This window comes from Lissotriton vulgaris, chromosome 8, assembly GCF_964263255.1.
Source record: "Lissotriton vulgaris chromosome 8, aLisVul1.2, whole genome shotgun sequence".
Classification (NCBI taxonomy): Eukaryota; Metazoa; Chordata; class Amphibia; order Caudata; family Salamandridae; genus Lissotriton; species Lissotriton vulgaris.
In genome coordinates this window covers 1,564,694,397-1,564,721,774 of record NC_141696.1, presented here as the reverse complement: position 1 = coordinate 1,564,721,774, position 27,378 = coordinate 1,564,694,397, and the positions used below count along the sequence as shown (strand labels likewise).

Genomic DNA, 27,378 nt, shown 5'->3' with positions numbered 1-27,378 from the left:
ACCATGCAGGCCTTTATCACTCCTGTCTTTGTCTGAAGCCTTGGTCGTATGTTTGAACCATGCAGGCCTTTATTACGCCAGCCTTTGTCTGTAGCCTTCGTCGTATGTTGGACCCATGCAGGCCTTTATCATGCCTGCCTTTCTCCGTTGCCTTCGTCATATGTTGGACCCATGCAGGCCTTTATCATGCCTGCCTTTACCTGAAGCCTTGGTCGTATGTTGGAACCATGCAGGCCATTATCACGCCTGCCTTTGTCTGAAGCCTTGGTCGTATGTTGGAACCATGCAGGCCTTTATCACGCCTGCCTTTGTCTAAAGCCTTGGTCTTATGTAGGAACCGTGCAGGCCTTTATCACGCCTGCCTTTGTCTGATGCCTTGGTCGTATGTTAGAACCATGCAGGCCTTTATCACGCCTGCCTTTGCCTGAAGCCTTGGTCGTATGTTGGAACCATGCAGGCCTTTTTCACGCCTGCCTTTATCCGTAGCCTTAGTCATATGTTGGAGCCATGCAGGCCTTTATCATGCCTGCCTTTACCTGAAGCCTTGGTCGTATGTTGGAGCCATGCAGGCCTTTATCACGCCTGCCTTTATCCGTAGCCTTAGTCATATGTTGGAGCCATGCAGGCCTTTATCATGCCTGCCTTTACCTGAAGCCTTGGTCGTATGTTGGAGCCATGCAGGCCTTTATCACGCCTGCCTTTATCTGAAGCCTTGGTCGTATGTTGGAACCATGCAGGCTTTTATCACGTCTGCCTTTACCTGAAGCCTTGGTTGTATGTTGGAACCATGCAGGCCTTTATCACGCCTGCCTTTGTCTGAAGCCTTGGTTGTATGTTGGAGCCATGCAGGCTTTTATCACGCCTGCCTTTAAAGCCTTGGTCGTATGTTGAAACCACGCAGGCCTTCATCTTGCCTGCCTTTGTCTTAAGCCTTGGTCGTATGTTCAAACCATGCAGGCCTTTATCACGCCTGCCTTTGTCCGTAGCCTTTGTCATATGTTGGAGCCATGCAGGCCTTTATCATGCCTGCCTTTACCTGAATCCTTGGTCGTATGTTAGAACCATGCAGGCCTTTATCATGCCTACCTTTGTCTGAAGCCTTGGTCGTATGTTGGAACCATGCAGGCCTTTATCACGCCTGCCTTTGTGTGAAGCCTTGGTCGTATGTTGGAACCATGCAGGCCTTAATCACGCCTGCCTTTGTCTGAAGCCTTGGTTGTATGTTGGAGCCATGGAGGCCTTTATCACGCCTGCCTTTGTCTGTAGCCTTCGTCGTATGTTGGAGCCATGCAGGCCTTTATCATGCCTGCCTTTGTCTGAAGCCTTGGTCGTATGTTGGAACCATGCAGGCCTTTATCACGCCTGCCTTTGTCTGAAGCCTTGGTTGTATGTTGGAGCCATGGAGGCCTTTATCACGCCTGCCTTTGTCTGTAGCCTTCGTCGTATGTTGGAGCCATGCAGGCCTTTATCACGCCTGCCTTTGTCTGTAGCCTTCGTCGTATGTTGGAGCCATGCAGGCCTTTATCATGCCTGCCTTTGTCTGAAGCCTTGGTCGTATGTTGGAACCATGCAGGCCTTTATCACGCCTGCCTTTGTCTGAAGCCTTGGTCGTATGTTGGAACCATGCAGGCCTTTATCACGCCTGCCTTTGTCTGTAGCCTTGGTCGTATGTTGGAACCATGCAGGCCTTTATCATGTCTGCCTTTGTCTGAATCCTTGGTCGTATGTTGGAACCATGCAGGCCTTTATCACGCGTGCATTTGTCTTAAGCCTTGGTCGTATATTGAAACCATGCAGGCCTTTATCACGTCTACCTTTACCTGAAGCCTTGGTTGTATGTTGGAACAATGCAGGCCTTTATCATGCCTGCCTTTGTCTGAAGCCTTGGTTGTATGTTGGAGCCATGCAGGCCTTTAGCATGCCTGCCTTTGTCTGAAGCCTTGGTCGTATGTTGGAACCATGCAGGCCTTTATCACGCCTGCCTTTGTCTGAAGCCTTGGTCGTATGTTGGAACCATGCAGGCCTTTATCACGTCTGCCTTTACCTGAAGCCTTGGTTGTCTGTTGGAACCATGCAGGCCTTTATCACGCCTGCCTTTGTCTGAAGCCTTGGTCGTATGTTGGAACCATGCAGGCCATTATCACGCCTGCCTTTGTCTGAAGCCTTGGTCGTATGTTGGAACCATGCAGGCCTTTATCACGTCTACCTTTACCTGAAGCCTTGGTTGTATGTTGGAACCATGCAGGCCTTTATCACGCCTGCCTTTGTCTGAAGCCTTGGTCGTATGTTGGAACCATGCAGGCCTTTATCACGTCTGCCTTTACCTGAAGCCTTGGTCGTATGTTGGAACCCTGCAGGCCTTTCTCACGCCTGCCTTTGTCTGAAGCCTTGGTCGTATGTTCGAACCATGCAGGCCTTTATCACGTCTGCCTTTACCTGAAGCCTTGTTCGTATGTTGGAACCATGCAGGCCTTTATCACACCTGCCTTTGTCGGAAGCCTTGGTCGTATGTGGGAACCATGCAGGCCTTTATCACGTCTGCCTTTACCTGAAGCCTTGGTCGTATGTTGGAACCCTCCAGGCCTTTATCACGCCTTCCTTTACCTGAAGCCTTGGTTGTATGTTGGAACCATGCAGGCCTTTATCACGCCTGCCTTTGTCTGAAGCCTTGGTTGTATGTTGGAGCCATGCAGGCCTTTATCACGCCTTCCTTTGTCTGAAGCCTTGGTTGTATGTTGGAGCCAAGCAGGCCTTTATCACGCCTGCCTTTGTCTGAAGCCTTGGTCGTATGTTGGAACCATGCAGGCCTTTATCACGCCTGCCTTTGTCTGAAGCCTTGGTCATATGTTAGAACCATGCAGGCCTTTATCACGCCTGCCTTTGTCTGACGCCTTGGTCGTATGTTGGAACCATGCAGGCCTTTATCACGCCTGCCTTTGTCTGAAGCCTTGGTCTTATATTGGAACCATGCAGGCCTTTATCACGCCTGCCTTTGTCTGAAGCCTTGGCCGTATGTTGGAACCATGCATGCCTTTATCACACCTGCCTTTGTCTGAAGCCTTGATTGTATGTTGGAACCACGCAGGCCTTTATCACGCCTGCCTTTGTCTGAAGCCTTGGCCGTATGTTGGAACCATGCATGCCTTTATCACACCTGCCTTTGTCTGAAGCCTTGGTCGTATGTTGGAACCATGCAGGCCTTTATCACGCCTGCCTTTGTCTGAAGCCTTGGTCGTATGTTGGAACCATGCAGGCCTTTATCACGTCTGCCTTTACCTGAAGCCTTGGTTGTCTGTTGGAACCATGCAGGCCTTTATCACGCCTGCCTTTGTCTGAAGCCTTGGTCGTATGCTGGAACCATGCAGGCCATTATCACGCCTGCCTTTGTCTGAAGCCTTGGTCGTATGTTGGAACCATGCAGGCCTTTATCACGTCTACCTTTACCTGAAGCCTTGGTTGTATGTTGGAACCATGCAGGCCTTTATCACGCCTGCCTTTGTCTGAAGCCTTGGTCGTATGTTGGAACCATGCAGGCCTTTATCACGTCTGCCTTTACCTGAAGCCTTGGTCGTATGTTGGAACCATGCAGGCCTTTCTCACGCCTGCCTTTGTCTGAAGCCTTGGTCGTATGTTCGAACCATGCAGGCCTTTATCACGTCTGCTTTTACCTGAAGCCTTGTTCGTATGTTGGAACCATGCAGGCCTTTATCACACCTGCCTTTGTCGGAAGCCTTGGTCGTATGTTGGAACCATGCAGGCCTTTATCACGCCTGCCTTTGTCTGAAGCCTTGGTCGTATGTTGGAACCATGCAGGCCTTTATCACGTCTGCCTTTACCTGAAGCCTTGGTTGTCTGTTGGAACCATGCAGGCCTTTATCACGCCTGCCTTTGTCTGAAGCCTTGGTCGTATGTTGGAACCATGCAGGCCATTATCACGCCTGCCTTTGTCTGAAGCCTTGGTCATATGTTAGAACCATGCAGGCCTTTATCACGCCTGCCTTTGTCTGACGCCTTGGTCGTATGTTGGAACCATGCAGGCCTTTATCACGCCTGCCTTTGTCTGAAGCCTTGGTCTTATATTGGAACCATGCAGGCCTTTATCACGCCTGCCTTTGTCTGAAGCCTTGGCCGTATGTTGGAACCATGCATGCCTTTATCACACCCTGCCTTTGTCTGAAGCCTTGATTGTATGTTGGAACCACGCAGGCCTTTATCATGCCTGCCTTTGTCTGAAGCCTTGGTTGTATGTTGGAGCCATGCAGGCTATTATCACGTCTGCCTTTGTCTGAAGCCTTCATCATATGTTGGAGCCATGCAGGCCTTTATCATGCCTGCCTTTACCTGAAGCCTTGGTCGTATGTTGGAGCCATGCAGGCCTTTATCACGCCTGCCTTTATCTGAAGCCTTGGTCGTATGTTGGAACCATGCAGGCTATTATCACGTCTGCCTTTACCTGAAGCCTTGGTTGTATGTTGGAACCATGCAGGCCTTTATCACGCCTGCCTTTGTCTGAAGCCTTGGTTGTATGTTGGAGCCATGCAGGCTATTATCACGTCTGCCTTTGTCTGAAACCTTGGTCGTATGTGTGAACCACGCAGGCCTTCATCACGCCTGCCTTTGTATTAAGCCTTGGTCGTATGTTGAAACCATGCAGGCCTTTATCACGCCTGCCTTTGTCTGTAGCCTTTGTCGTATGTTGGAGCCATGCAGGCCTTTATCACGTCTGCCTTTGTCTGAAGCCTTGGTCGTATGTTGGAGCCATGCAGGCCTTTATCATGCCTGCCTTTGTCTGAAGCCTTGGTCGTATGTTGGAACCATGCAGGCCTTTATCACGCCTGCCTTTGTCTGAAGCCTTGGTCGTATGTTGGAACCATGCAGGCCTTTATCATGCCTGCCTTTGTCTGAAGCCTTGGTCGTATGTTGGAGCCATGCAGGCCTTTATCATGCCTGCCTTTACCTGAATCCTTGGTCGTATGTTAGAACCATGCAGGCCTTAATCATGCCTACCTTTGTCTGAAGCCTTGGTCGTATGTTGGAACCATGCAGGCCTTTATCACGCCTGCCTTTGTTCGTAGCCTTCGTCATATGTTGGAGCCATGCAGGCCTTTATCATGCCTGCCTTTACCTGAAGCCTTGGTCGTATGTTGGAGCCATGCAGGCCTTTATCATGCCTGCCTTTGTCTGAAGCCTTGGTCGTATGTTGGAACCATGCAGGCCTTTATCACGCCTGCGTTTGTCTGAAGCCTTGTTCGTATGTTCGAACCATGCAGGCCTTTATAACGCCTGCCTTTGTCTGAAGCCTTGGTCGTATGTTTGAACCATGCAGGCCTTTATCATGCGTGCCTTTGTCTGAAGCCTTAGTCGTAGGTTAGAACCATGCAGGCCTTTATCACGCCTGCCTTTGTCTGAAGCCTTGGTCGTATGTTGGAACCATGCAGGCCTTTATCATGCCTGCCTTTGTCTGAAGCCTTGGTCGTATGTTGGAACCATGCAGGCCTTTATCATGCCTGCCTTTGTCTGAAGCTTTGGTCGTATCTTAAAACCATGCAGGCCTTCATCACGCCTGCCTTTACCTGAAGCCTTGGTCGTATGTTAGAACCATGCAGGCCTTTATCACGCCTGCGTTTTCCTAAAGCCTTGGTCGTATGTTGGAACCATGCAGGCCTTTATCACGCCTGCCTTTGTCTGAAGCCTTGGTCTTATGTTGGAACCATGCAGGCCTTTATCACGCCTGCCTTTGTCTGAAGCCTTGGTCGTATGTTGGAACCATGCAGGCCTTTATCACGCCTGCCTTTGTCTGAAGCCTTGGTCGTATGTTGCGACCATGCAGGCCTTTATCATGCCTGCCTTTGTCTGGAGCCTTGGTTGTATGTTGGAACCATGCAGGCCTTTATCATGCCTGCCTTTACCTGAAGCCTTAGTCGTATGTTGGAACCAATCAGGCCTTTATCACGCCTGCCTTTGTCTGAAGCCTTGGTTGTATGTTGGAACCACGCAGGCCTTTATCACGCCTGCCTTTGTCTGAAGCCTTGGTCGTATGTTGGAACCATGCAGGCCTTTATCAAGCCTGCCTTTGTCTGAAGCCTTGGTTGTATGTTGGAACCATGCAGGCTTTTATCACGCTTGCCTTTGTCTGAAGCCTTGGTCGTATTTTGGAACCATGCAGGCCTTTATCATGCCTGCGTTTGTCTGAAGCCTTGGTCGTATGTTAGAACCATGCAGGCCTTTATCACGCCTGTCTTTGTCTGAAGCCTTGGTCGTATGTTGGAGCCACGCAAGCCTTTATCACACCTGCCTTTGTCTGAAGCCTTGGTCGTATGTTGGAACCATGCAGGCCTTTATCACGCCTGCCTTTGTCTGAAGCCTTGGTCGTATGTTGGAACCATGCAGGCCTTTATCACGCTTGCCTTTGTCTGAAGCCTTCGTCGTATGTTGGAACCATGCAGGCCTTTATCACGCCTGCCTTTGTCCGTAGCCTTCGTCATATGTTGGAGCCATGCAGGCCTTTATCACGCCTGCCTTTGTCTGAATCCTTGGTCGTATGTTGGAACCATGCAGGCCTTTATCATGCCTGCCTTTGTCTGAAGCCTTGGTCGTATGTTGTAACCACGCAGGCCTTTATCACGCCTGCCTTTGTCTGAAGCCTTGGTCGTATGTTGTAACCACGCAGGCCTTTATCACGCCTGCCTTAACATTGAGGCCCGGACCATGAATGTGTCTTTATAACTCATTTCTTTACCACGCATGTCCTTGCATCGACTTGCTGTAGGGGGCGCTGGACTTTGGAATAGTATAATTTACTGTTCCAACTCCAGTCTGCGCAGCAGTAGGGAGAGTGTTGGACTTGAAGTCCAGCACCAGTCCAACCTCGCTTTCCTTAAGGTAAGTCACTGTAATGCCTGGCGTGGTAAAGGAAGGCGTGTAAAGACGCTTTCGTGGTTCGGACGGCGTTGTTAAGGCGCCGCGTGGTTCGAGCTCTGATGTAAAGGCTGTTTCCCCGAAGCTTTCAATGTTACACTGTTGTCATTTCTCAGTGTCTCAATTTCCGTTTTTTGTTCTTTAGTTAAATTGTCTCATCTACTCTTCTGTCCTGATCGTTTCCTCAATGTCATTGAATTCTTAATGAGCAATTAGTGAACCGTGTCAACGTTGACATGTCCCATATTTGGAATAAATATAGAGCGGGGTTCAGAAGGGCCACTCAGAACCCTGGGTCAAGAAGATGTCTCTAGTGTAGATCGGACATTGTCCTCAAGGGCACATAAAATAATCAGTTTCTCAATATCATTAATCCGTAATTGGATGATTCCTCAAGAGTAAGGCGAGGCACATTTCATTAAGGCCCCTTTGATGAAAATATTTCAACAATTTCAGTTTCCTAGAAAATAGGAAGAGATCTATAAAATATCCACATACAGGTAAAACAATGACAGGTGAGACTATAACAGGTGAAACAATGACAGGGGAGACAATGACAGGTGAGACAATGACAGGTGAAACAATGACAGGTGAGACAATGACAGGTGAGACTATGACAGGTGAGACAATGACATGTGAGACAATGACAGGTGAAACAATGGCAGGTGAGACAATGACAGGTGAGACAATGACAGGTGAAACAATGGCAGGTGAGACAATGACAGGCAAGACAATGACAGGTGAGACAATGACAGGTGAGACTATGACAGGTGAAATAATGACAGGTGAGACTATGACCGGTGAGACAATGACAGGTGTAACAATGACAGGTGAGTTAATGACAGGTGAAACAATGGCAGGTCAGACAATGACCGGTGAAACAATGGCAGGTGAGTCAATGACAGGTGGAACAATGGCAGGTGAGACAATGACAGGTGAAACAATGACAGGTGAGACAATGACAGGTGAGACAATGACAGGTGAAACAATGACAAGTGAGACAATGACAGGTGAGACAATGACAGGTGAGACAATGACAGGTGAGACTATGGCAGGTGAAACTATGACAGGTGAAACAATGACAGGTGAGACTATGACAGGTGAAACAATGATAGGTGAGACAATGACAGGTGAAACAATGACAGGTGAGACAATGACAGGTGAGACTATGACAGGTGAGACAATGACAGGTGAGACAATGACAGGTGAGACAATGACAGGTGTAACAATGACAGGTGTAAGAATGACAGGTGAAACAATGACAAGTGAGACAATGACAGGTGAAACAATGACAGGTGAGACAATGACAGGTGAGACAATGACAGATGAGACTATGGCAGCTTAAAAAATGACAGGTGAAACAATGACAGGTGAGACTATGACGGGTGAAACAATGACAGGTGAGACAGTGACAGGTGAAAAAATGACAGGTGAGACAATGACAGGTGAGACTATGACAGGTGAGACAATGACAGGTGAGACAATGACAGGTGAGACAATGACAGGTGTAACAATGACAAGTGTAAGAATGACAGGTGAAACAATGACAGGTGAGACTATGACAGGTGAAACAATGACAGGTGAGACAATGACAGGTGAAACAATGACAGGTGAGACAATGACAGGTGAAACAATGACATGTGAGACAATGACAGGTAAGACAATGACAGGTGTAACAATGACAGGTGTAAGAATGACAGGTGAAACAATGACAGGTGAGACTATGACAGGTGAAACAATGACAGGTTAGACAATGACAGGTGAAACAATGACAGGTGAGACAATGACAGGTGAAACAATGACAGGTGAGACAATGACAGGTGAGACAATGACAGGTGTAACAATGACAGGTGTAAGAATGACAGGTGTAAGAATGACAGGTGAGACTATGACAGGTGAAACAATGACAGGTGAGACTATGACAGGTGAAACAATGACAGGTGAGACAATGACAGGTGAGACAATGACAGGTGAAACAATGACAGGTGAGACAATGACAGGTGAGACAATGACAGGTGAAACAATGGCAGGTGAGACAATGACAGGTGAGACAATGACAGGTGAAACAATGGCAGGTGAGACAATGACAGGCGAGACAATGACAGGTGAGACAATGACAGGTGAGACTATGACAGGTGAAACAATGACAGGTGAGACTATGACCGGTGAGACAATGACAGGTGTAACAATGACAGGTGAGTTAATGACAGGTGAAACAATGGCAGGTCAGACAATGACCGGTGAAACAATGACAGGTGAGACAATGACAGGTGAGACAATGACAGGTGAGACAATGACAGGTGAGACTATGACAGGTGAAACAATGACAGGTGAGACTATGACAGGTGAGACAATGACAGGTGTAACAATGACAGGTGAGACAATGACAGGTGAGACAATGACAGGTGAGGCAATGAGAGGTGAGACAATGACAGGTGAGACTATGACAGGTGAAACAATGACAGGTGAGACAATGACAGGTGAGGCAATGAGAGGTGAGACAATGACAGCTGAGACTATGACAGGTGAAACAATGACAGGTGAGACTATGACAGGTGAGACAATGACAGGTGTAACAATGACAGGTGAGACAATGACAGGTGAGACAATGACAGGTGAGGCAATGAGAGGTGAGACAATGACAGGTGAAACAATGACAGGTGAGACAATGACAGGTGAGGCAATGAGAGGTGAGACAATGACAGCTGAGACTATGACAGGTGAAACAATGATAGGTGAGACTATGACAGGTGAGACAATGACAGGTGAGACTATGACACGTGAAACAATGACAGGTGAGACTATGACAGGAGAAACAATGACAGGTGAAACAATGACAGGTGAGATTATGACAGGTGAGACAATGACAGGTGAGACTATGACAGGTGAAACAATGACAGGTGAGACAATGACAGGTGAGACAATGACAGGTGAGACAATGACAGGTGAGACTATGACAGGTGAAACAATGACAGGTGAGACTATGACAGGTGAAGCAATGACAGATGAGACTATGACAGGTGAAACAATGACAGGTGAAACAATGACAGGTGAGACAATGACAGGTGAGACTATGACAGGTGAGACAATGACAGGTGAGACTATGACAGGTGAAACAATAACAGGTGAGACAATGACAGGTGAGACAATGAGAGGTGAGACAATGACAGGTGAGACTATGACAGGTGAAACAATGATAGGTGAGACAATGACAGGTGAGACAATGACAGGTGAGACTATGACAGGTGAAACAATGATAGGTGAGACTATGACAGGTGAGACAATGACAGGTGAGACTATGACACGTGAAACAATGACAGGTGAGACTATGACAGGAGAAACAATGACACGTGAAACAATGACAGGTGAGATTATGACAGGTGAGACAATGACAGGTGAGACAATGACAGGTGAGACTATGACAGGTGAAACAATGACAGGTGAGACAATGACAGGTGAGACAATGACAGGTGAGACAATGACAGGTGAGACTATGACAGGTGAAACAATGACAGGTGAGACTATGACAGGTGAAACAATGACAGATGACACTATGACAGGTGAAACAATGACAGGTGAGACAATGACAGGTGAGGCAATGACAGGTGAGACAATGACAGGTGAAACAGGTGATGGCATCTTTTGTGACGCTGCATAATCTGGACGGGTTCTCTGGAACAATTTGTAGCGCATGCAAGTTTTGATCTTAGGAAGGAAGGTTTATCTCCGGATGAGATCCATTTGTAACATTTCTTGGCCATTTTGAGTTTGAAGAAGTGGTCAGAGATGGCATCTCTACTCCATCTCCTTTCATGAGGAGAGGATGTGGCCGAACGGCTAGAGCAGTCGACCCCGAAGCTGGGGAACCGGGTTCGAGTCTCAGCAGGGACGTTCAGTATCCCGTGATTCTGGGCAAATCACTTAATATTACAGTGTTTAACCAAAAAAATGAATGTGTCCATCTGTAACGCAACTGGTGCTCATGTAAAGTGCTCTGATACCTTCGGATCGAGTTTGCGCTATGTAAACCTCCAAAAATAAAAAGTGCTGGTAACTTTCTTCTGCATCTCGTCGAGATCATCTTCATACCAGTTTGAGGTTAGCCTAGGCTTTTTCTGTTTCATGATGGCGGGGGCTAATTAGTCCATTATAGCAAGAATATTCCTATCATATCACTAATATCTTGGCTGCATTGGCACCAAGCTCTGTTAATCGATGTCTTGACCGGATCAGGGAGTCTAGGGTCTTTCTGTCAATGTGTTTCAGGTTTCTAGACTTTCTCACCTGGTATAACACGAGCAGGGGGCGCGGAAGTAGATACTTTGAAGGGAGTAAGAAGGTGACCTGACCGTCCCATTGAAAGAGAGTCTGAGGCTTGCAGTAAGCTCTTCCCAGCGAAGATCGAATCCACAGGGGGCCCTTTTTGTGAGTGGGGGAGATGCCAGGTCGGAATCGTCGTGGAAGGATTTGAGTGTTTAAGAGTGAGTGTTATTTACCTCTCGCCAATGTAGGGTGTGATCTCCCAGGAGACGAGAGTGACCTTCAGGGGATCTCGCAGTCCGTTTCACCGCGTTCAGGCGCTGAAGGAGCTCGAAATGCATTGGGGATGTTCTTTCAAATCAGTTTGAAATGAGATGTTTGGAGACGATGTCTGACACAAAATATTAATGAATGGATACATGAGTTGAATTAAATGATTTCTTTTCAATGAAAGCATCATCGTCAAATTCTTGAGGATACCGTGTATCGAAGAGTAACTGAGATCGCTGACGCGATTCCCACCGTTGCGCCTAGAGGGTCGCCCCCTGAGGGTCGTCCTCAGAGGATCGTCCCCTGAGGGTCGTCCCCAGAGGGTCGTCCCCAGAGGGTCGTCCCCTGAGGGTCGTCCCCTATGGTGAGAGGGGGCTTGCACAGTTATACAAAGAACACTCCAGGAGTCAGAGCGACACCCCCGCGGCACACGACCACCGCTCCAAGTGAGCACACTTTGGTAGCTTGTGCGCAGCCAACTCCAATTGAACGGTTTTGTTTCTGTTCTGCTCCCAGGGTCCAGATATGAAAGCCCTTTCAAGACTGCTCCCCCCATTCCAGAAGAGTGAGGGGGTCGACATCGATTCAGCCGATAGCGAGGTGCTGCCGTGCGTCCCATGGCCCGTCAGATGTGAGTGTTTCAAAGTCCACCTGCACCGGGAGGTTTCTTATGGAGTTGTGTTAGAAGTGGGAAAAGTTGTGTGTTTTTTAATAATGCATTGGCAATTTACATATGTGTAATTTTCTTAAGTATATCCATCCCTAATGTTTACATTTTTGAATGTCATTTGTGTAGGTGAAGCAATGTCTCATATTTCATGTCCTTTTTAATGATGTTCATTGTTTTACCATTTTGAAAATATTTTTGCAACATGATTTGTGTATGTGTCTGCAATGTTTGAAATGATGCCACCATGTTTTTCTCTGACTCTCTTTTCATGTATGTATTTGGTGTGTGCGTTTGCGCTGGTAGTGTTGTGACTTCATATGGTTCCCTTGCAGTACCTGTGAGGGGGGTGTGTGGTGGGGCTCACCTCAAGGCTCGGCTGGAGCAGCTGGGGCCTGTGGGAGCGGCAGTGCTGTTGGAGTAGACGAGATGCAACGCTATTGAATTGGAAAGTTCTCACCCTTTTATGGAAGGGCTTTTGTATTTGCCTGAACCTCCAGTGCCCCTCCTTAATTCTCCCTTTCCGCACCCCACATTCTTTAGATTATTTTGCTGCCCCTCCCCCTTGCCCCTCCCACGTTTCCACCTAAAGCGTAGACGTATGTGCGCGTAGTTCTGCACTCACGGTGGAGGGCTCTGCACATGGATGACACGACAGGAGTGGGCATAGACCGATGCCCGTTCCTACACGGATGTAATTGATGAATACATGAAGTTGTGATGCAAGGGTTCTACTGCGCGTGCTCATAAATGCCTTCTCTGGGTTGGGCCAGGCTTGTTTGAATGGATAACGCCCTCATCTCTTCAAAAAGGGTTTAAGATATGAACTTGGTACCGTCGGCGCACATGTTTTTGGTGTTCACTCGATTCATACATCAAAGACACGGACTCTAGAGACCAGTTAGAACAGTAACTGGTCTACCTTTACTATGTCTGTTAGCAAACAAACTAACCACCATAGCCCCTGGGGAGCTAGTGAAGTGAACATTGAGACTTGTGTAGACCTGTCCATTGCACTGGTCATCTGTGTCTTCATCATCATTAGTGATAGTATTATTAAGAGTGTTAATATGATGGGTATTTGTGAGGCACTTACTACATTCAAATTGGCTCTAAGTGCCTTTTACTTCGAAGGGATCCCACTTTGAGCGGGGGGTCTTGTGTGATGGGAGTCCTTGATTTTTGAGGCACTTTGGCAAGATTCTCTGCTCATCTGTGTGATGTCTTCTTTTACTCTCTGCCGCGTAATGCCTCATTGTAGACTTCATGAACGAGAACTTACCATCTGTTTCTGGTGGTGGTTCCTGCATCTAACTGCAGATTCCTCTACTTGGAATATCCTCAAGGAGCCAGGCTGGTTCTGGAGAAGCTTCTCCCGCCCGCCGCTATACGGTGCCGGCAGCTCCATGTTGGCTCTGTACCACCCTGGAAGTGACAGAGCGGAGCCACATACATGTGCCACCGCTGCACATGGATGTCAGTGTCTTGTTTTTCTGTTTTTGAGCCTTCATTTCCAGAAGCTTGAAAAATATATTGGTACCAGCATGCTGAATGTTGAACTCAGAACATCTTTAGATCTTAATAAGAGGCCGCTCCACAGAATGGGGAGGTGGGACATCAATGAGTTATCTGTGGCTAAATAGAGTAGTTACCAAAAAAATCATTACCAAAATGAAGTAATTTGTTCTTCTGATTGATCCTTCCAGCCACTGATTCCTTGCCTTAGAACAAATACGAAAACAGCCCCTTCCAGCCAGCTGTGGGGTCTGTGGAATGGACTCGGACTGGGCCAGCAAGGAGCCCCTTCCACTGGGCTTGGCTGTCAAAGGAGTAATGCCCACATCGCAGCCTGGCAGATGTCTAGGACAAGCACACGTCAGCAGTGGTTGTAATCTTTGCCCTGCTAGAAAGAGCCCTCAGACCTTCTGGCGGCTGCACCTTGGCAAGTGTATAGGAGATCTTGATGCACAGGGCTCTCCCCTCAACAAGGTCATCTACTGCCCTGTCTTCACCCTGAAGAATCCCACAGATGCTGATGGTCACCAGGGTCTTCCTCTGTAGTATCAATATAGACGCTCACCGCGCTGTTCGGGTTCCAGCCGATGAAGCCCCCTCTTCTTTTAAGGGTTGAGGGAGCAAAGAATGCTGACAGACTAATAGATGCCCAACTTGGAAGGAAATCACAACTATTGGCGAGAATGCCACCCCAGCACCAACTTATCCAATAAAAAGGTGGCGTAGGGCGGATGCACTGAAAGCACCTGAAGTTCACTTATGTGACGAGGTGACGTAGTTGAAGTGGGGAATCAGGTTTTGAAATTGGGAGGCCCAGGAGCAGATGCACTGTGGCTCGAAGGCCAAACCCATGAGAGATGCCAAAAACAAATTAAGACCCAACTGTGGCATCACAAGCGGAGTAGGAGGGAATATGTTTGTCAAATCTATAATAACGCTCCTCACAACAGGTCATGTCAACAGGAAGCCAACAAATAACCTTTACCAGTGCCCGGTGCAGGGCCTTGCTGGCCAGACATCAAACAAAGAACAGGAAGTCTGACCGCTTTGCATGTATGGGATGAGTCTTGCCAACGCTACACTAGGCCACAAATTTGTCTTAGCGCCCAGCAGAGAGGCATTTTGTGGAATGGAGCCGGACTGGAAGGATGACATCCACCACTTTATGCAGCGGATCAAAGGCAGTCCGTTGCCACTGCTCAGTCTCCACTCTTGTAGGCGTAGATGGTGCAGGCTCAGGAGGACCCTCCATTATTGCTGTGATCGAGGATCCTCACGAGGGCGAAGCCTGATGGAAAGGAAGAGGCTCATTCCCAGACGTTCCACTCTGTGGCCACTTGGATGACTTGGGTCCTGTCGTTCGGGGCAGGAGTGGCAGGCGCGGTAAGGCACAGGAGCCCAGCGTTCTATTGCAGCCAGTACAGATCTCCTTATGAATGTTCATGCAGAACCTCCGGTGAGCACAACCTTCAACACTGCACGTTCTCAGTGGGGGTGAAAAAATCCAGCCAGGGTTCTTTCGACTGCTCGGAGATGCCCGCAGCACCTGGGCTCTGCAGATGCAACTCGTTCTCAGGTCGATGCCACCTGCTCCGCTCGCCTGCTCTGGTATTCACAGAACTTATCAGATGCCCAAGCACTCCAGCCAACTCCAGAGGAGCAGAGCCTCAGAACCCCTTTCCACCCTATTTATTACAATTCCACATGGCTCTGGTGTTGTGTGTGAGAATCTGCAGCGGCCGCCCCTTGATAAACCAGAGTAGTTTGTGCCCTTTGTGTCAGAGCCACACGAGGATGATATGGAGCCGGGCTTCCGCCAGAGCCCAGAGTCCGCTGTTTTCCACCTCCCCAGATTACCTCTCTAGTGCAGCAGGGACGTGTCCGACACCAACGTCAGTTCTGGATGTGGAAGGAAGAGGGGCTGCAGTCGAGCAGTCAGCACTGCAGGTTGTGAGCCAACTTCTCCGAGACCAGGCTGGCATTAGTCAGATTTCCTTGATGCTGGGCCCATTAGAACGTCCGATTCCATTGCAGAGCCCGCATGTGCCACCTGGCATGACGGGAAAGGAGGATACAGGAGACTAAGAGGCCAATAAACCTCAGGGCTGCTCACAGCGAGCTCCGGATCTGAGGCTGAAACAAAGAGATTCGAGTCTGAGTGTCCTGGACTCGTTGCAGCAGGGGACGGCCCGGACCTACAGTGTCCGCGCTAGCTCCAATGAACTGAAGCCTCTGTGGGGGGATCGGATGTGACTTTGGCTCATTTATAGTGAACCCACCTACGTCATGAAACTCGCCGTCATCTGGAGGTGGTCTACAACTGTGGTGGGCCTGCCTTCGACAGTCAGTCATAGCAGTAGGGAAAGTGATGTTGTCCGCTTTCTAGGGTGGGCAGTGGCCACACATGGGGCAATGTTGAGACCAAAGGAGAGCACAGCGAACTGACAATGCTTCCGGGCTACCTCGAACTGCAGAAAATTGTCTGTAGGATTACAAGACAGAGATCAGAAAAGAAGCGTCCTGCAGATCCGCGGGCTCCGTCCTGCAGATCCGCGGGCTCCGTCCTGCAGATCCGCGGGCTCCGTCCTGCAGATCCGCGGGCTCCATCCTGCAGGTCCGCGGGCTCCGTCCTGCAGATCCGCGGGCTCCATCCTGCAGGTCCGCGGGCTCCGTCCTGCAGATCCGCGGGCTCCGTCCTGCAGATCCGCGGGGCTCCATCCTGCAGATCTGCGGGCTTCGTCCTGCAGATCCGCGGGCTCCGTCCTGCAGGTCCGCGGGCTCCATCCTGCAGGTCCGCGGGCTCCATCCTGCAGATCCGCGGGCTCCATCCTGCAGGTCCGCGGGCTCCATCCTGCAGGTCCGCGGGCTCCATCCTGCAGATCCGCGGGCTCCATCCTGCAGGTCCGCGGGCTCCATCCTGCAGATCCGCGGGGCTCCATCCTGCAGATCTGCGGGCTCCGTCCTGCAGATCCGCGGGCTCCATCCTGCAGGTCCGCGGGCTCCATCCTGCAGATCCGCGGGCTCCATCCTGCAGGTCCGCGGGCTCCATCCTGCAGGTCCGCGGGCTCCATCCTGCAGGTCCGCGGGCTCCATCCTGCAGATCCGCGGGCTCCATCCTGCAGATCCGGGGGCTCCATCCTGCAGATCCGCGGGGCTCCGTCCTGCAGATCCGCGGGCTCCGTCCTGCAGATCCGCGGGGCTCCATCCTGCAGATCTGCGGGCTCCGTCCTGCAGATCCGCGGGCTCCGTATGGCCACCAGGCTCCGGGGCAGACAGGATCTGGTCTACATTAGAATTTTGAATTTGTCCTTTCACCAAAAAGCATTTAGATGCAGAAGGTCTATAATCGCCTAAAACCCCTTTCTTTCTTTCTTTCGTACAAGGAGACAGCAAAAATATCAACCTCCTCCTTTTTCGGAGTCCCCCTTGGAGAGCAGCACATGCGCCGCCTGCCGCAGAAAGAGCAGAGGCTTCTGAATTTGGCGCTGCTGTGGGGTGAATATTTTGGTGGGGCCGAAAGAAACTGTGTGTCGTGGCCATGTTGAGCTCTTTGTAAGACCAAGCATCAGACATAATGGAGACCCTCCCTGGGAGGAGATGAGGAATCCTGCTCCCCTCCCCCCAGTGGGTGGGCATGCGCTGCAAAGTCAAACTAAAGTGGTCTGGTGTCTGTGACTGCCACTTTGAAAGAGTGGATACTAAAGCCCAGAGGGCAGACCCTTCCCCCTTACTCTCCACCGTGGACCTTGGAAAAAAGAGGCGTGCAAAGGATTCTTCCTATAGTTTGCTGCCAGGTCTACACCCCCAAGAGTTTATGAAGAGTCAGAGGAGATCAGGTGTCAAAGAACCGGAGCAAACTATAGGAAGAATCCTTTGCACGCCTCTTTTTTCCAGAGCACCAGTGGTTAAGGATTTTCTTGGAGATATTAAGAAAGTCTTCCTTCCAGTGAGGAGACTCACTGGAATGAGCATGACAACTTAAGATTATTCTTTCTACGTCAACGAGATCCCCATTTGAAGCAACACATAAAGCTTCCTTTCACCATTGGATTTGGAAAGCTCTGTTCCTCCTCTGGTGTTCATGAGAAGGAGGTGATGGGAACTCATCTAAAGCCAGTCTCAGATTTCCACGTAAATCCGGCAATTTCATTACTGACCGATTTTGAAACCCAACTACTTCAGCATAAATATTTCTTAAAAGGCTCGACGTTAAGTGGGTTCTAAAATTATATTTTTATAAGTCTAAAAGCAGCCGAAAGATCAAAGAACATCTGTTTATCAAGCGTGTGCCCATTCGGACGGTCTTGGACACAGAAGAGCGCTCCCTTTCCGAGTGAAGAGTTTCACGCGTTCATAAAACTCTGCCTGCTGGCATGAAGCAAACAACTGATTACCAAAGAAATGCCTTCATTTCTGATATATTGAAATATGACACTTGGAAGTCTGTCCACACGTTCATAAAACATTACTATCAGTTAGAAGTTTCCGGGGAGAGCGCCCGAGCGGGTCAGGCTTCGTTAAGGATTTCTTTTTTTCTTTTTTGTAGATTGTTTTTCCTTAGTTCTTTTTTCTGCCTTTTTAATGAGCGTTGCACTTGCTACTGTTCAGTGCTTTTGACTAGTGAGGAAGATCCCGGGGAGTTGAAGGAAAAGTTGTCATCTGTCGACATTGCCCTCCTTTTGTTTGTTTGTATTTTCTTTCTTGTAAAAAAACAAGGTTTCTACGGTGATTTTTGTAATCACTTTTTAATTTAGTGATTCTTTGTTGAATTAATAATTGCTGCATTTAAAAAGAAAATCTGAACAATATAGCCTTTTAATAGGCGCCAAGATATACTTTAGTCTAAAAAATGGGCTTTTCCTTTGAAAAGTGATACATATTCCAATCTGCCAGAATAACTTTATTCAGTCTAGTTAGACCATAAAAGTATACAAAACATCAATACATGGAGCAATCGATCAGTAATCCTCATTGACATGAAAATGGATCTTTAAAAGGTCACAAAACCATAAAACAAGCGGAAAAGTCGAGATTAAAGGTTAAAACTCATGATCTGATCAGGGTGGCGCTGATTGAGAGCGCGTTGAAGACAAACTGCAGTAAGAAGCCGATCTTCACAGGTGGCAGTGTTCACAGCTAAGTAAAAACAGTTCTGCTGTAACGTATGCTAGCCTATTTTAAAAAGGTAAAAGATAGTGGGGCATATTATCAAGGGATTTATCTCCGCTTTTTTGGCTTTAAAATTTATGGATGTCGTCCACTGCATCCTATATATAAGAACTCCAGGCTATGAGATATAAAATTAATATTGTCTGCATATAACTTAATTTTTGCCATCCCTCAATTGGAGGCAAGATGTAAATGTAAATGTATTTGAGCTTATATAGCGCACAGCTACCCGCAGTGGGTTTCCCAGCGCTTGCTTAGGGAACCCGTCCTGGTATTCCCCTGTGAGATAACCCTGACAGGGTATCCACAAGGTGAAAGCCAGGCATCCCGCCGCGAGGGGCCATTGTGGAGATTAAGCAAGCTATTGCCCCGAGTGTGAACCCGTGAGTCGAGAAGGCACCGGAGCGAGAATTATCGAGTCCGTGGAATTTTGAGCCCAAGACCCGCCGAGGCAGGGAATTGAACCCTGGTCCAGGGCCGATCTCAGCTTCCGGGTCTGCCGCCTCTAACCCCTGAGCCACACTTCACCACCAAGATCAATACATCATTACACATTTTTGCAGCTAGGGGTTCAATAAACAGGGAAAACAGAAGGGGGGGGGGGGGGGGGGGGATAGCGGACATCCCTGTCCGGTTCTGCGATTCGTATTTACCATCCCAGCTTCTGCCCCATTAATAATAATGTTATCATCTGTCAGGCTATATACTTCTTTTAGCATACGTATCAACTGATGTGGAAAACCTAATGTATCCTAAATAAAAAATAAGGCACGCCAATCTACCAAAAAAAAAGCCTTTTCGTCATCCATCATCAGAATTACTGCTTTGATCTTATAAGCCGAAAAATAGTCAATAGCTTGCATTAAAAAATATGTATTAGTGGCCATTAGCCGTCCTGGAAGAAAACCATTTTGATCTATATGAACCACCTGTTGGGCACATGGAGCAATTCTCATTGCCCAGATCTTCATAAATATTTTGTATTCTGCCTTTAACAGACTAAGAGGGCAGTAAGAATTAGGATCATGTGGCTCTTTATCCTTTTTAAGGAAGATTACTAAAACTGATTCTTTCAAACTTTTGGGATATCTATCCCGTCGTTCATTTGATTAAACAACTTAGTTAAACAAGCATTGGAAATGCAATAGGTCTCGCATTAGGAAAGTTGGAGCTATTGGTCTTATAAATGACTTTTTTTTATTTATGTGTTTTTTAAAATAGCTAAATTAATAGCTTTGTCATTTACAATGCCAATAGTTATAACTTTCGCAAATGTGGCACCTATAGCATTTGTAATGTAACATGTATTGTATTTACGTGACTTAAATGTATTGATATTACAAATAACAATGGCTTTTAATTTTTTTAAATAATTAATACTTAAATAATTTATTTAATTTGTAATGTCAATAGCTTTAAGTTTTGTAAATAACTTTTGTGAATATTATTTTCAGTGTTTTTTATTGTGTTGAAAATACAAGAACAGAAGTGAAAAATTAACATCCTTTTGTGATTTGTAATAAAGCTTGTAAGCTTGAAAACTGCTTGAAACATTGAAAGACCATATTTGAACCAGTGATGCTGTGGTGGTGCTGAGTGATGCTGTGGTTCTGCTGAGTGATGCTGTGGTTGCGCTGAGTGATACTGTTGTTACGCTGAGTGATGCTGTAGTTGCGCTGAGTGATGCTGTGGTGGTGCTGAATGATGCTGGGGTGGGGTTTAGTGGTGCTGTGGTGGTGCTGAGTGATGCTGCGGTAGAGCTGAGTGATAATGTGGTGGTGCTGAGTGGTAATGTGGTGGTGCTGAGTGATGCTGGGGTGGCGCTGAGTGATGATGTGGTGATGCTGAGTGGTGCTGTGGTGGTGCTGAGTGATGCTGGGGTGGTGCTGAGTGATGCTGTGGTGTTGCTGAGTGACTCTCGAATAAAAGAGAGAGGGACCCCAAAACCAAAGGGATAGGGTTCCACAATTGACGTTAGTCAGAAAGAAATTCCCTTTGGGCGAATTTACAGTAGTACATAAGTACTCACAAACATACAAAAAACTACCAAACACCTCACATATCACAAGGAAGCAATGTAAACAGGTGAAACTTACAATATATGTGAAAACACTCTGGAAGTAATTCAAGTATTAAAACAATTTATTAAACATACATTACATCAATTAAAAACTAAAGATTGGGAAACACATAAAGGACGGTACAATAATCAATAAAAACAACATTCAAGTAAAAAGGAGTTTACAGGGAGAAAGGATTAAATTCAAACAGAAACCATTAATTTTGAATTTCTCCTTAATTTATAATCCCAGATTAGCTCCTTAGGCGTCGACGCGTTTCGGCGGTGCAATCAATTTAATCCGCCTTCATCAGGACAGTGTATAAATAATGTTTCCCAAGTATTTTCTCAAACAGGAGATAGATCTAACAATGTATCATAAGGGGTGTTCAGCCTCCTTATCATCAAGTAGAAATATTCGTCCAGCGAATAATTTTCTCTATGTATTCAAATACTATTTAAAAATCAGTGGCATAAGGCGTAAATACGTCTTTCATTGTCATGAAGATCTCCAGCAAAATAACTGGAGGAAAAAGTTAAAAGGCTAGTTCGAAAGCACGCGGTAATAATAGGTTCCGACGGACGTCCTGCGTGCTTCTCTTCTCGTCTTCCCGGCTAGCCGGGAAGACGAGAAGAGAAGCACGCAGGACGTCCGTGATCCACACGCTTAAGGGCTGACTAAGAGGAAATTACCTCGTGCAGCGAGTATTCTTGGTCCAGAATCCTAAACCCTGAACCTGTAGTGTGACCGATTCCTGAAAATGCTTTATTAAGAAGCGGAAGTCGGAACCTATTATTACCGCGTGCTTTCGAACTAGCCTTTTAACTTTTTCCTCCAGTTATTTTGCTGGAGATCTTCATGACAATGAAAGACGTATTTACGCCTTATGCCACTGATTTTTAAATAGTATTTGAATACATAGAGAAAATTATTCGCTGGACGAATATTTCTACTTGATGATAAGGAGGCTGAACACCCCTTATGATACATTGTTAGATCTATCTCCTGTTTGAGAAAATACTTGGGAAACATTATTTATACACTGTCCTGATGAAGGCGGATTAAATTGATTGCACCGCCGAAACGCGTCGACGCCTAAGGAGCTAATCTGGGATTATAAATTAAGGAGAAATTCAAAATTAATGGTTTCTGTTTGAGTTTAATCCTTTCTCCCTGTAAACTCCTTTTTACTTGAATGTTGTTTTTATTGATTATTGTACCGTCCTTTATGTGTTTCCCAATCTTTAGTTTTTAATTGATGTAATGTATGTTTAATAAATTGTTTTAATACTTGAATTACTTCCAGAGTGTTTTCACATATATTGTAAGTTTCACCTGTTTACATTGCTTCCTTGTGATATGTGAGGTGTTTGGTAGTTTTTTGTATGTTTGTGAGTACTTATGTACTACTGTAAATTCGCCCAAAGGGAATTTCTTTCTGACTAACGTGTTGCTGAGTGATGCTGTGGTGGTGCTGTGGTGGTGCAGAGTGGTGCTGTGGTGGTGCAGAGTGGTACCGTGGTGGTGCAGTGTGGTGCTGTGGTGGTTCTGTGGTGGCGCTGAGTGGTGCTGCGGTTGTGCTGAGTGATGCTGTGGTGGTACTGAGTGATGCTGTGGTGGTGCTGAGTGGTGCTGTGGTGGTGCTGAGTGGTGCTGTGGTGGTGCTGTGTGATGCTGTGGTGGTGCTGAGTGATGCTGTGGTGGTGCTGAGTGGGAGATGGGGAGAGGGAGAAAAATGAGAGCAGGAAGAGGGAGAGGGTGAAGAGAGGGAGAGAGGAGAGAGAGGGGAGAGAGGAAAGAGAGAGGGGGAGAGAGTAGAGAGAGAAGGAGACGGGGAGAGATGAGAGGGAAGTGAGGGAAAGGGAGAGAGGGAAAGGGAGAGAGGGTAGAGGGAGAGAGGGAGGGTAAGAAGAGAGGGGGAGGATGAGAGGATAGGAGGGGCGAAAGAGGGGAGGGAGGGAGAGAGGATAGCAGGCAGAGGGGGAGATGGGGAGAGGGAGAAACAAGCTCACAAAAACAATAACGCAATTCACATTCGTAGGCAATATTTCACGATAGTAAAGTACTTGAACGGTAAACATTGGTGGTGGTAGAGAAAGCAGCTTGGGTCTGGAAGTGATGTGACCCTATGATCTCAACTGCTGTGTGCCCTTTCGTGTAGCTCCTACACGAAATAGGTGAAGTATGAAACGTATATCTGCACATAAACTGTCTATGTTACGGGTATAGGGAGAGGGGCAAAAGGATGGACATGAAAACAGGGAAGGGGCGAGGGAAAAGGAGTGAAAGCAAGAGGCACAGATGGGAAGAGAAAGATTAAAGTAGAGAGGTAAATCTAAAGCAAAAAAATTAAAACGAGACACGGCTTGGCGGCCGTGAAACTGAAAGTACGGCTGGCCGGCTGTGAATAATTAGGGGAGGAGAAATGCCTGAGGCAGAGCGCAGGGGGCGGAGCGGATACCTTTGAAGATCTGCTGGAGGCACCACGCTGGGGAACAGATGCTGTTTACAGACGTAAGATTTGTTCTCATCTGTAGGGAAGTGTGTGAACGCTGCCGATACCTCATAATAATACATATAACTCACGCCACACGGAAAAAAGATGACCTGGGTACTGAAATATTAATTATACCAGGGGTGTATACATTATTAGTAATTGTATAGTCTGATGTCTTTAAAGTCTCTGTTAAATAAACACCTCGGTCTTCAGCATATAACCCAGTTGACATAGCATGGGGTGCCATTGGACACACCACAATAACATTTAATGTCTTTTTTTCCTGGACGTGTACCAAAACACAGCCATAATATGTGTGGTGTTTTTTTTGGGGGGGGGGGGGTCCACCGGCACCCATACCACTGATGCAAATCGGACTGTAGCTGCTGCACTCACTAATCGTGTTTCCTGAACCTACTGCACCTAAGTAAAGAGAGTATTACACATGTCAGGTGTGAAGCCGAATATACATCGAAACGTCCAAAAGTGTGAGTGTGGCTGCCTGGCCACGCACATGAACAGCGCTGTCACCCCGAGCTCACAAAAACAATAACGCAAATCACATTCGTAGGCAATATTTCACGATAGTAAAGTACTTGAACGGTAAACATCGGTGGTGGTAGAGAAAGCAGCTTGGGTCTGGAAGTGATGTGACCCCATGATCTCAACTACCATGTGCCCTTTCGTGTAGCTCCTACACAAAATAGGTAAAGTATAAAACGTATATCTGCACATAAACTGTCTATGTTACGGGTATAGGGAGAGGGGCAAAAGGATGGACATGAAAACAGGGAAGGGGCGAGGGAAAAGGAGTGAAAGCAAGAGGCACCGATGGGAAGAGAAAGAATAAATTAGAGAGGTAAATCTAAAGCAAAAAAATTAAAATGAGACACGGCCTGGCGGCCGTGAAACTGAAAGTACGGCTGAGTGAATAATTAGGGGAGGAGCGGATACCTTTGAAGAGCTGCTGGCGGCACCAAGCTGGGGAACAGATGGCTGGATTTGATGTACACGCGCATTTTAGGTCAATGCGCTTGCGCATTGAGCTTGCTTTTAACGGGCACTGCATGGAATCGCCCGATGTTTAAGCTCTGGTTAAGCCCCTATATTCTCGCAAGATCAATGCGCAAGCGCATTGACAGGCGAGACCTAAAAAGGAAACAGTTCTTCTTGAAACATTTCAGATACTTCTACCGGAATCCCATCAGATCCACTGGCCTTGGCATTTGCCATACTTTTCAATACCTTCAACATTTCTGACACTTCTATATATTAAGCTTCTCATTAAACTGCCAAGACAACTGAGGCAGGTCAAATAATGCAAAATATGATGTCAATTCTGACTCGTCAATAACCTATAGTTCCATGTAAAAAAATTAAAATGAGAGAGAAAGACATCGGCAATCACATGTTTATCTTCTTATTGGCCAGTAATTGGATTTTTAACTTGACTTATTATTTGTCCAGCTTTTGGCTTTTCATGGTCTAGGCCAAAAAGCTGTCAATATGCTCACTCTCTGCATAAAGTTTTTGTTGGTATGCTTTACTTCCTGAGATCTAAACTAACAAAAAAATCCTTCAATTGCTCCTTAGCTTTTAATAATTCTTGCTGTTGTACCTTATAAGTATATTCCTCTGTCTTTGTTAAGTTTAGTCTCGTCTGGCTTTATCCACAGCGGCCTGTCAGGGCGTAATTTTTGCTTATGCTGTTTACTCACCCTGTACTTCTAGGAAATAGTTTGCCCTCTGAAAGCCGCGTTAAAAGCCTCTCAAACCAAATTGGGGCAGTATTTTCATTAAATTGGAAAAACTCCCTAATAAAAATTCTAGTTTCCCTCAGCCAAGTTATATCTTCGAATAAAGACTTATCGAATTGCCACCTTGGTTTCTTTTTAGGGGTAATTCCTAAAATTTGTGTAAAAGAAACTATGGAGCAGTCAGAAAAAGAGTTGGCCAGTATCTCTGTCTTGTCATTAGCTAGTCATTTATCTACCAAAAAAAAGTCCAATTGAGATGCTGTTTTATATCTAGAGGAGTAACAAGTGAATTGAGAGGAACCTGGGTGCCCTTGCCTCCATGGATCTGTTAAAGCAAAATCCATTGTTGTATTTTTTTTAACTTTGCCATTTTAGGTGCCTGGACCGTTGGCTTGTCTGTTTCCCTCTGCACTCTGGGAACTTCAGGGAACTTAAACAACTTTTCTTTTAGACAGCCAGGGAGCTAAAGAGGTCTTCCAGACCCAGGCTGAGGCAAGTGTTGTGTTTGTCTTCAGACCATGACGTCGACGGCTGCTCATCCTGCAGGAAGATGAACCCGAAAGCGTTAAAAGAGCTAGAAGCCAAACTTTACATGGCCAAGGCGAAAAAAGACAAAAGGAGTCAAATAAGATCAAAATCTAGTTCTTCGGCATCGCACGACTCCAAGAAGAAGCATAAGAAGAAGAGGAGACATGCTTCTCGACGCCGGTCTTCGAAGTCGGTGGTGTTGAGTTCGCCTTCACCTGCTCCTCGACGTCGAGAAAAGGACTTTGTTTCTTCTTTGCCCTCAGTGTCTCCTCAGGCGACTCCAGCTCATTCTCCTTCTTATGAGAGCATTCCAGAGCAGGCAACGACGCTGAGATTCTCACTATTGAATCCGGCTGCTGATGATGAGTTTCCTTCGGCTCCGGCTGTTCGACCTGTGGCTCCAGCGGCTCCAATACCAGAGGTACCTCGATCGGATCCGGAACTGGCTTCTTATCATCAGTTTCCGACGCCGGGTTCCGATCCTTCACATTTTTTAAATGCAATGTATGGTGTTTTCACCAGGGCCTCGTAGCCCTATGGAGCACCTTCGGGTCCCATGGGTCCGTTGGCTTATAATTTGGGTGTGCCTCATCAGTATCCTCAGGCCCCCTTCATGCCGTTTATGCCAGTGATGTCGTCCTGGTCTTTTCCGGCTCCGAGGATGTTGACGCCGTATGGGCAGTCTCCAGCTCCATCCCGTGAACCTTCTCGTATTCGCACGCCGCCAATTATGGATCCACCTTTGACGCCTCTTCCGGAGCCACCGACACCGCAACCGAAGATGCGTTCAAGAAGAGAAGTACCGGGATGAGGAGAGAGAGGAAGGATAAGTGTATGACACAGAAGATGTCTTTGAAGACCTGTGTGAAGCAAGTGGACTTGACACTTCCACTGAGTGGGACTTTTTTTCTCAAAAGGCTTCTCCCTCTAAGGATGTTGCTCCATATCACACAGTTATTAGCAAGGCTGCAGAACTTTTGGACTTGTAGCTTCCTGTATCAGAGTATAGACCGAATATTCTCACTAAAGTGCTTCATTCTCCATCTTCGGTGATGGAGCCTCTTTTGCTGTTTAATGATGCTCTAACTGAGCCGATACTTGAGGTGTGGTGCAATCCTCTTTCAGCACCTGCAGTTTCGAGGTCAGTCTCAAGAAGATATAGACCTGCTTCAGGAGATCTGGTTTTCCTATCCTCTCACCCCTCTCCTGAAAGTCTGGTGGTGCAGGCTTCTTGCTCTAAGCAGTCAACAGGGGCGTTTTTGCAAGCTCCAGCAGACAGAGACTCTAAGAAGCTGAAGCAGTCTGCGAAAAATTTCTTTTCTTCAGCCAGCACGGCATTAAAATCTACCAACGCCACTTGTCTCTTGGGCAGGTATATTCATGCTTTAATGGACTCTGCGAAACAGCTTCTCCCTAAGTTATCTGAGGAGGACAAGGGGAATCAGAGTGAGGTGTTGGTGGATGTTCAAGCGGCTGCTCAGCAGGTTTTCCAGTCTGGTTTGGATACAGCGGATTCTGTTGCCAGAGTCATGGGATCGTCTATTGCGACAAGGAGGCACGCTTGGTTAAAATCTTCACGGTTCTCTCCTGACGTGCAGGCTGCTCTTATTGACTTGCCATTTGATGGTTCCAAGCTTTTTGGTGAAAAGGCTGGCTCTGTCCTGCTGAGATTCAAGGACAGTAAAGCAACTGCAAGGTCTTTGGGTCTGCAGACTCAATCAAGAGCTATGGATATAA

General features: G+C 47.1%; 1 protein-coding gene across 1 annotated transcript in view; it reads left to right on the top strand.

Annotated features, from left to right (window-relative positions):
* The window catches only part of SPAG17 (sperm associated antigen 17), a 1,900,597-nt gene that overhangs the window by 1,776,642 nt on the left and 96,577 nt on the right, over positions 1-27,378 (top strand). Inside the window, exon 44 of the mRNA XM_086935838.1 lies at positions 11,965-12,079. Within this exon, the coding sequence (XP_086791964.1) occupies positions 11,965-12,079 (115 nt within the window). The remainder of the gene's footprint in view (positions 1-11,964; positions 12,080-27,378) is intronic.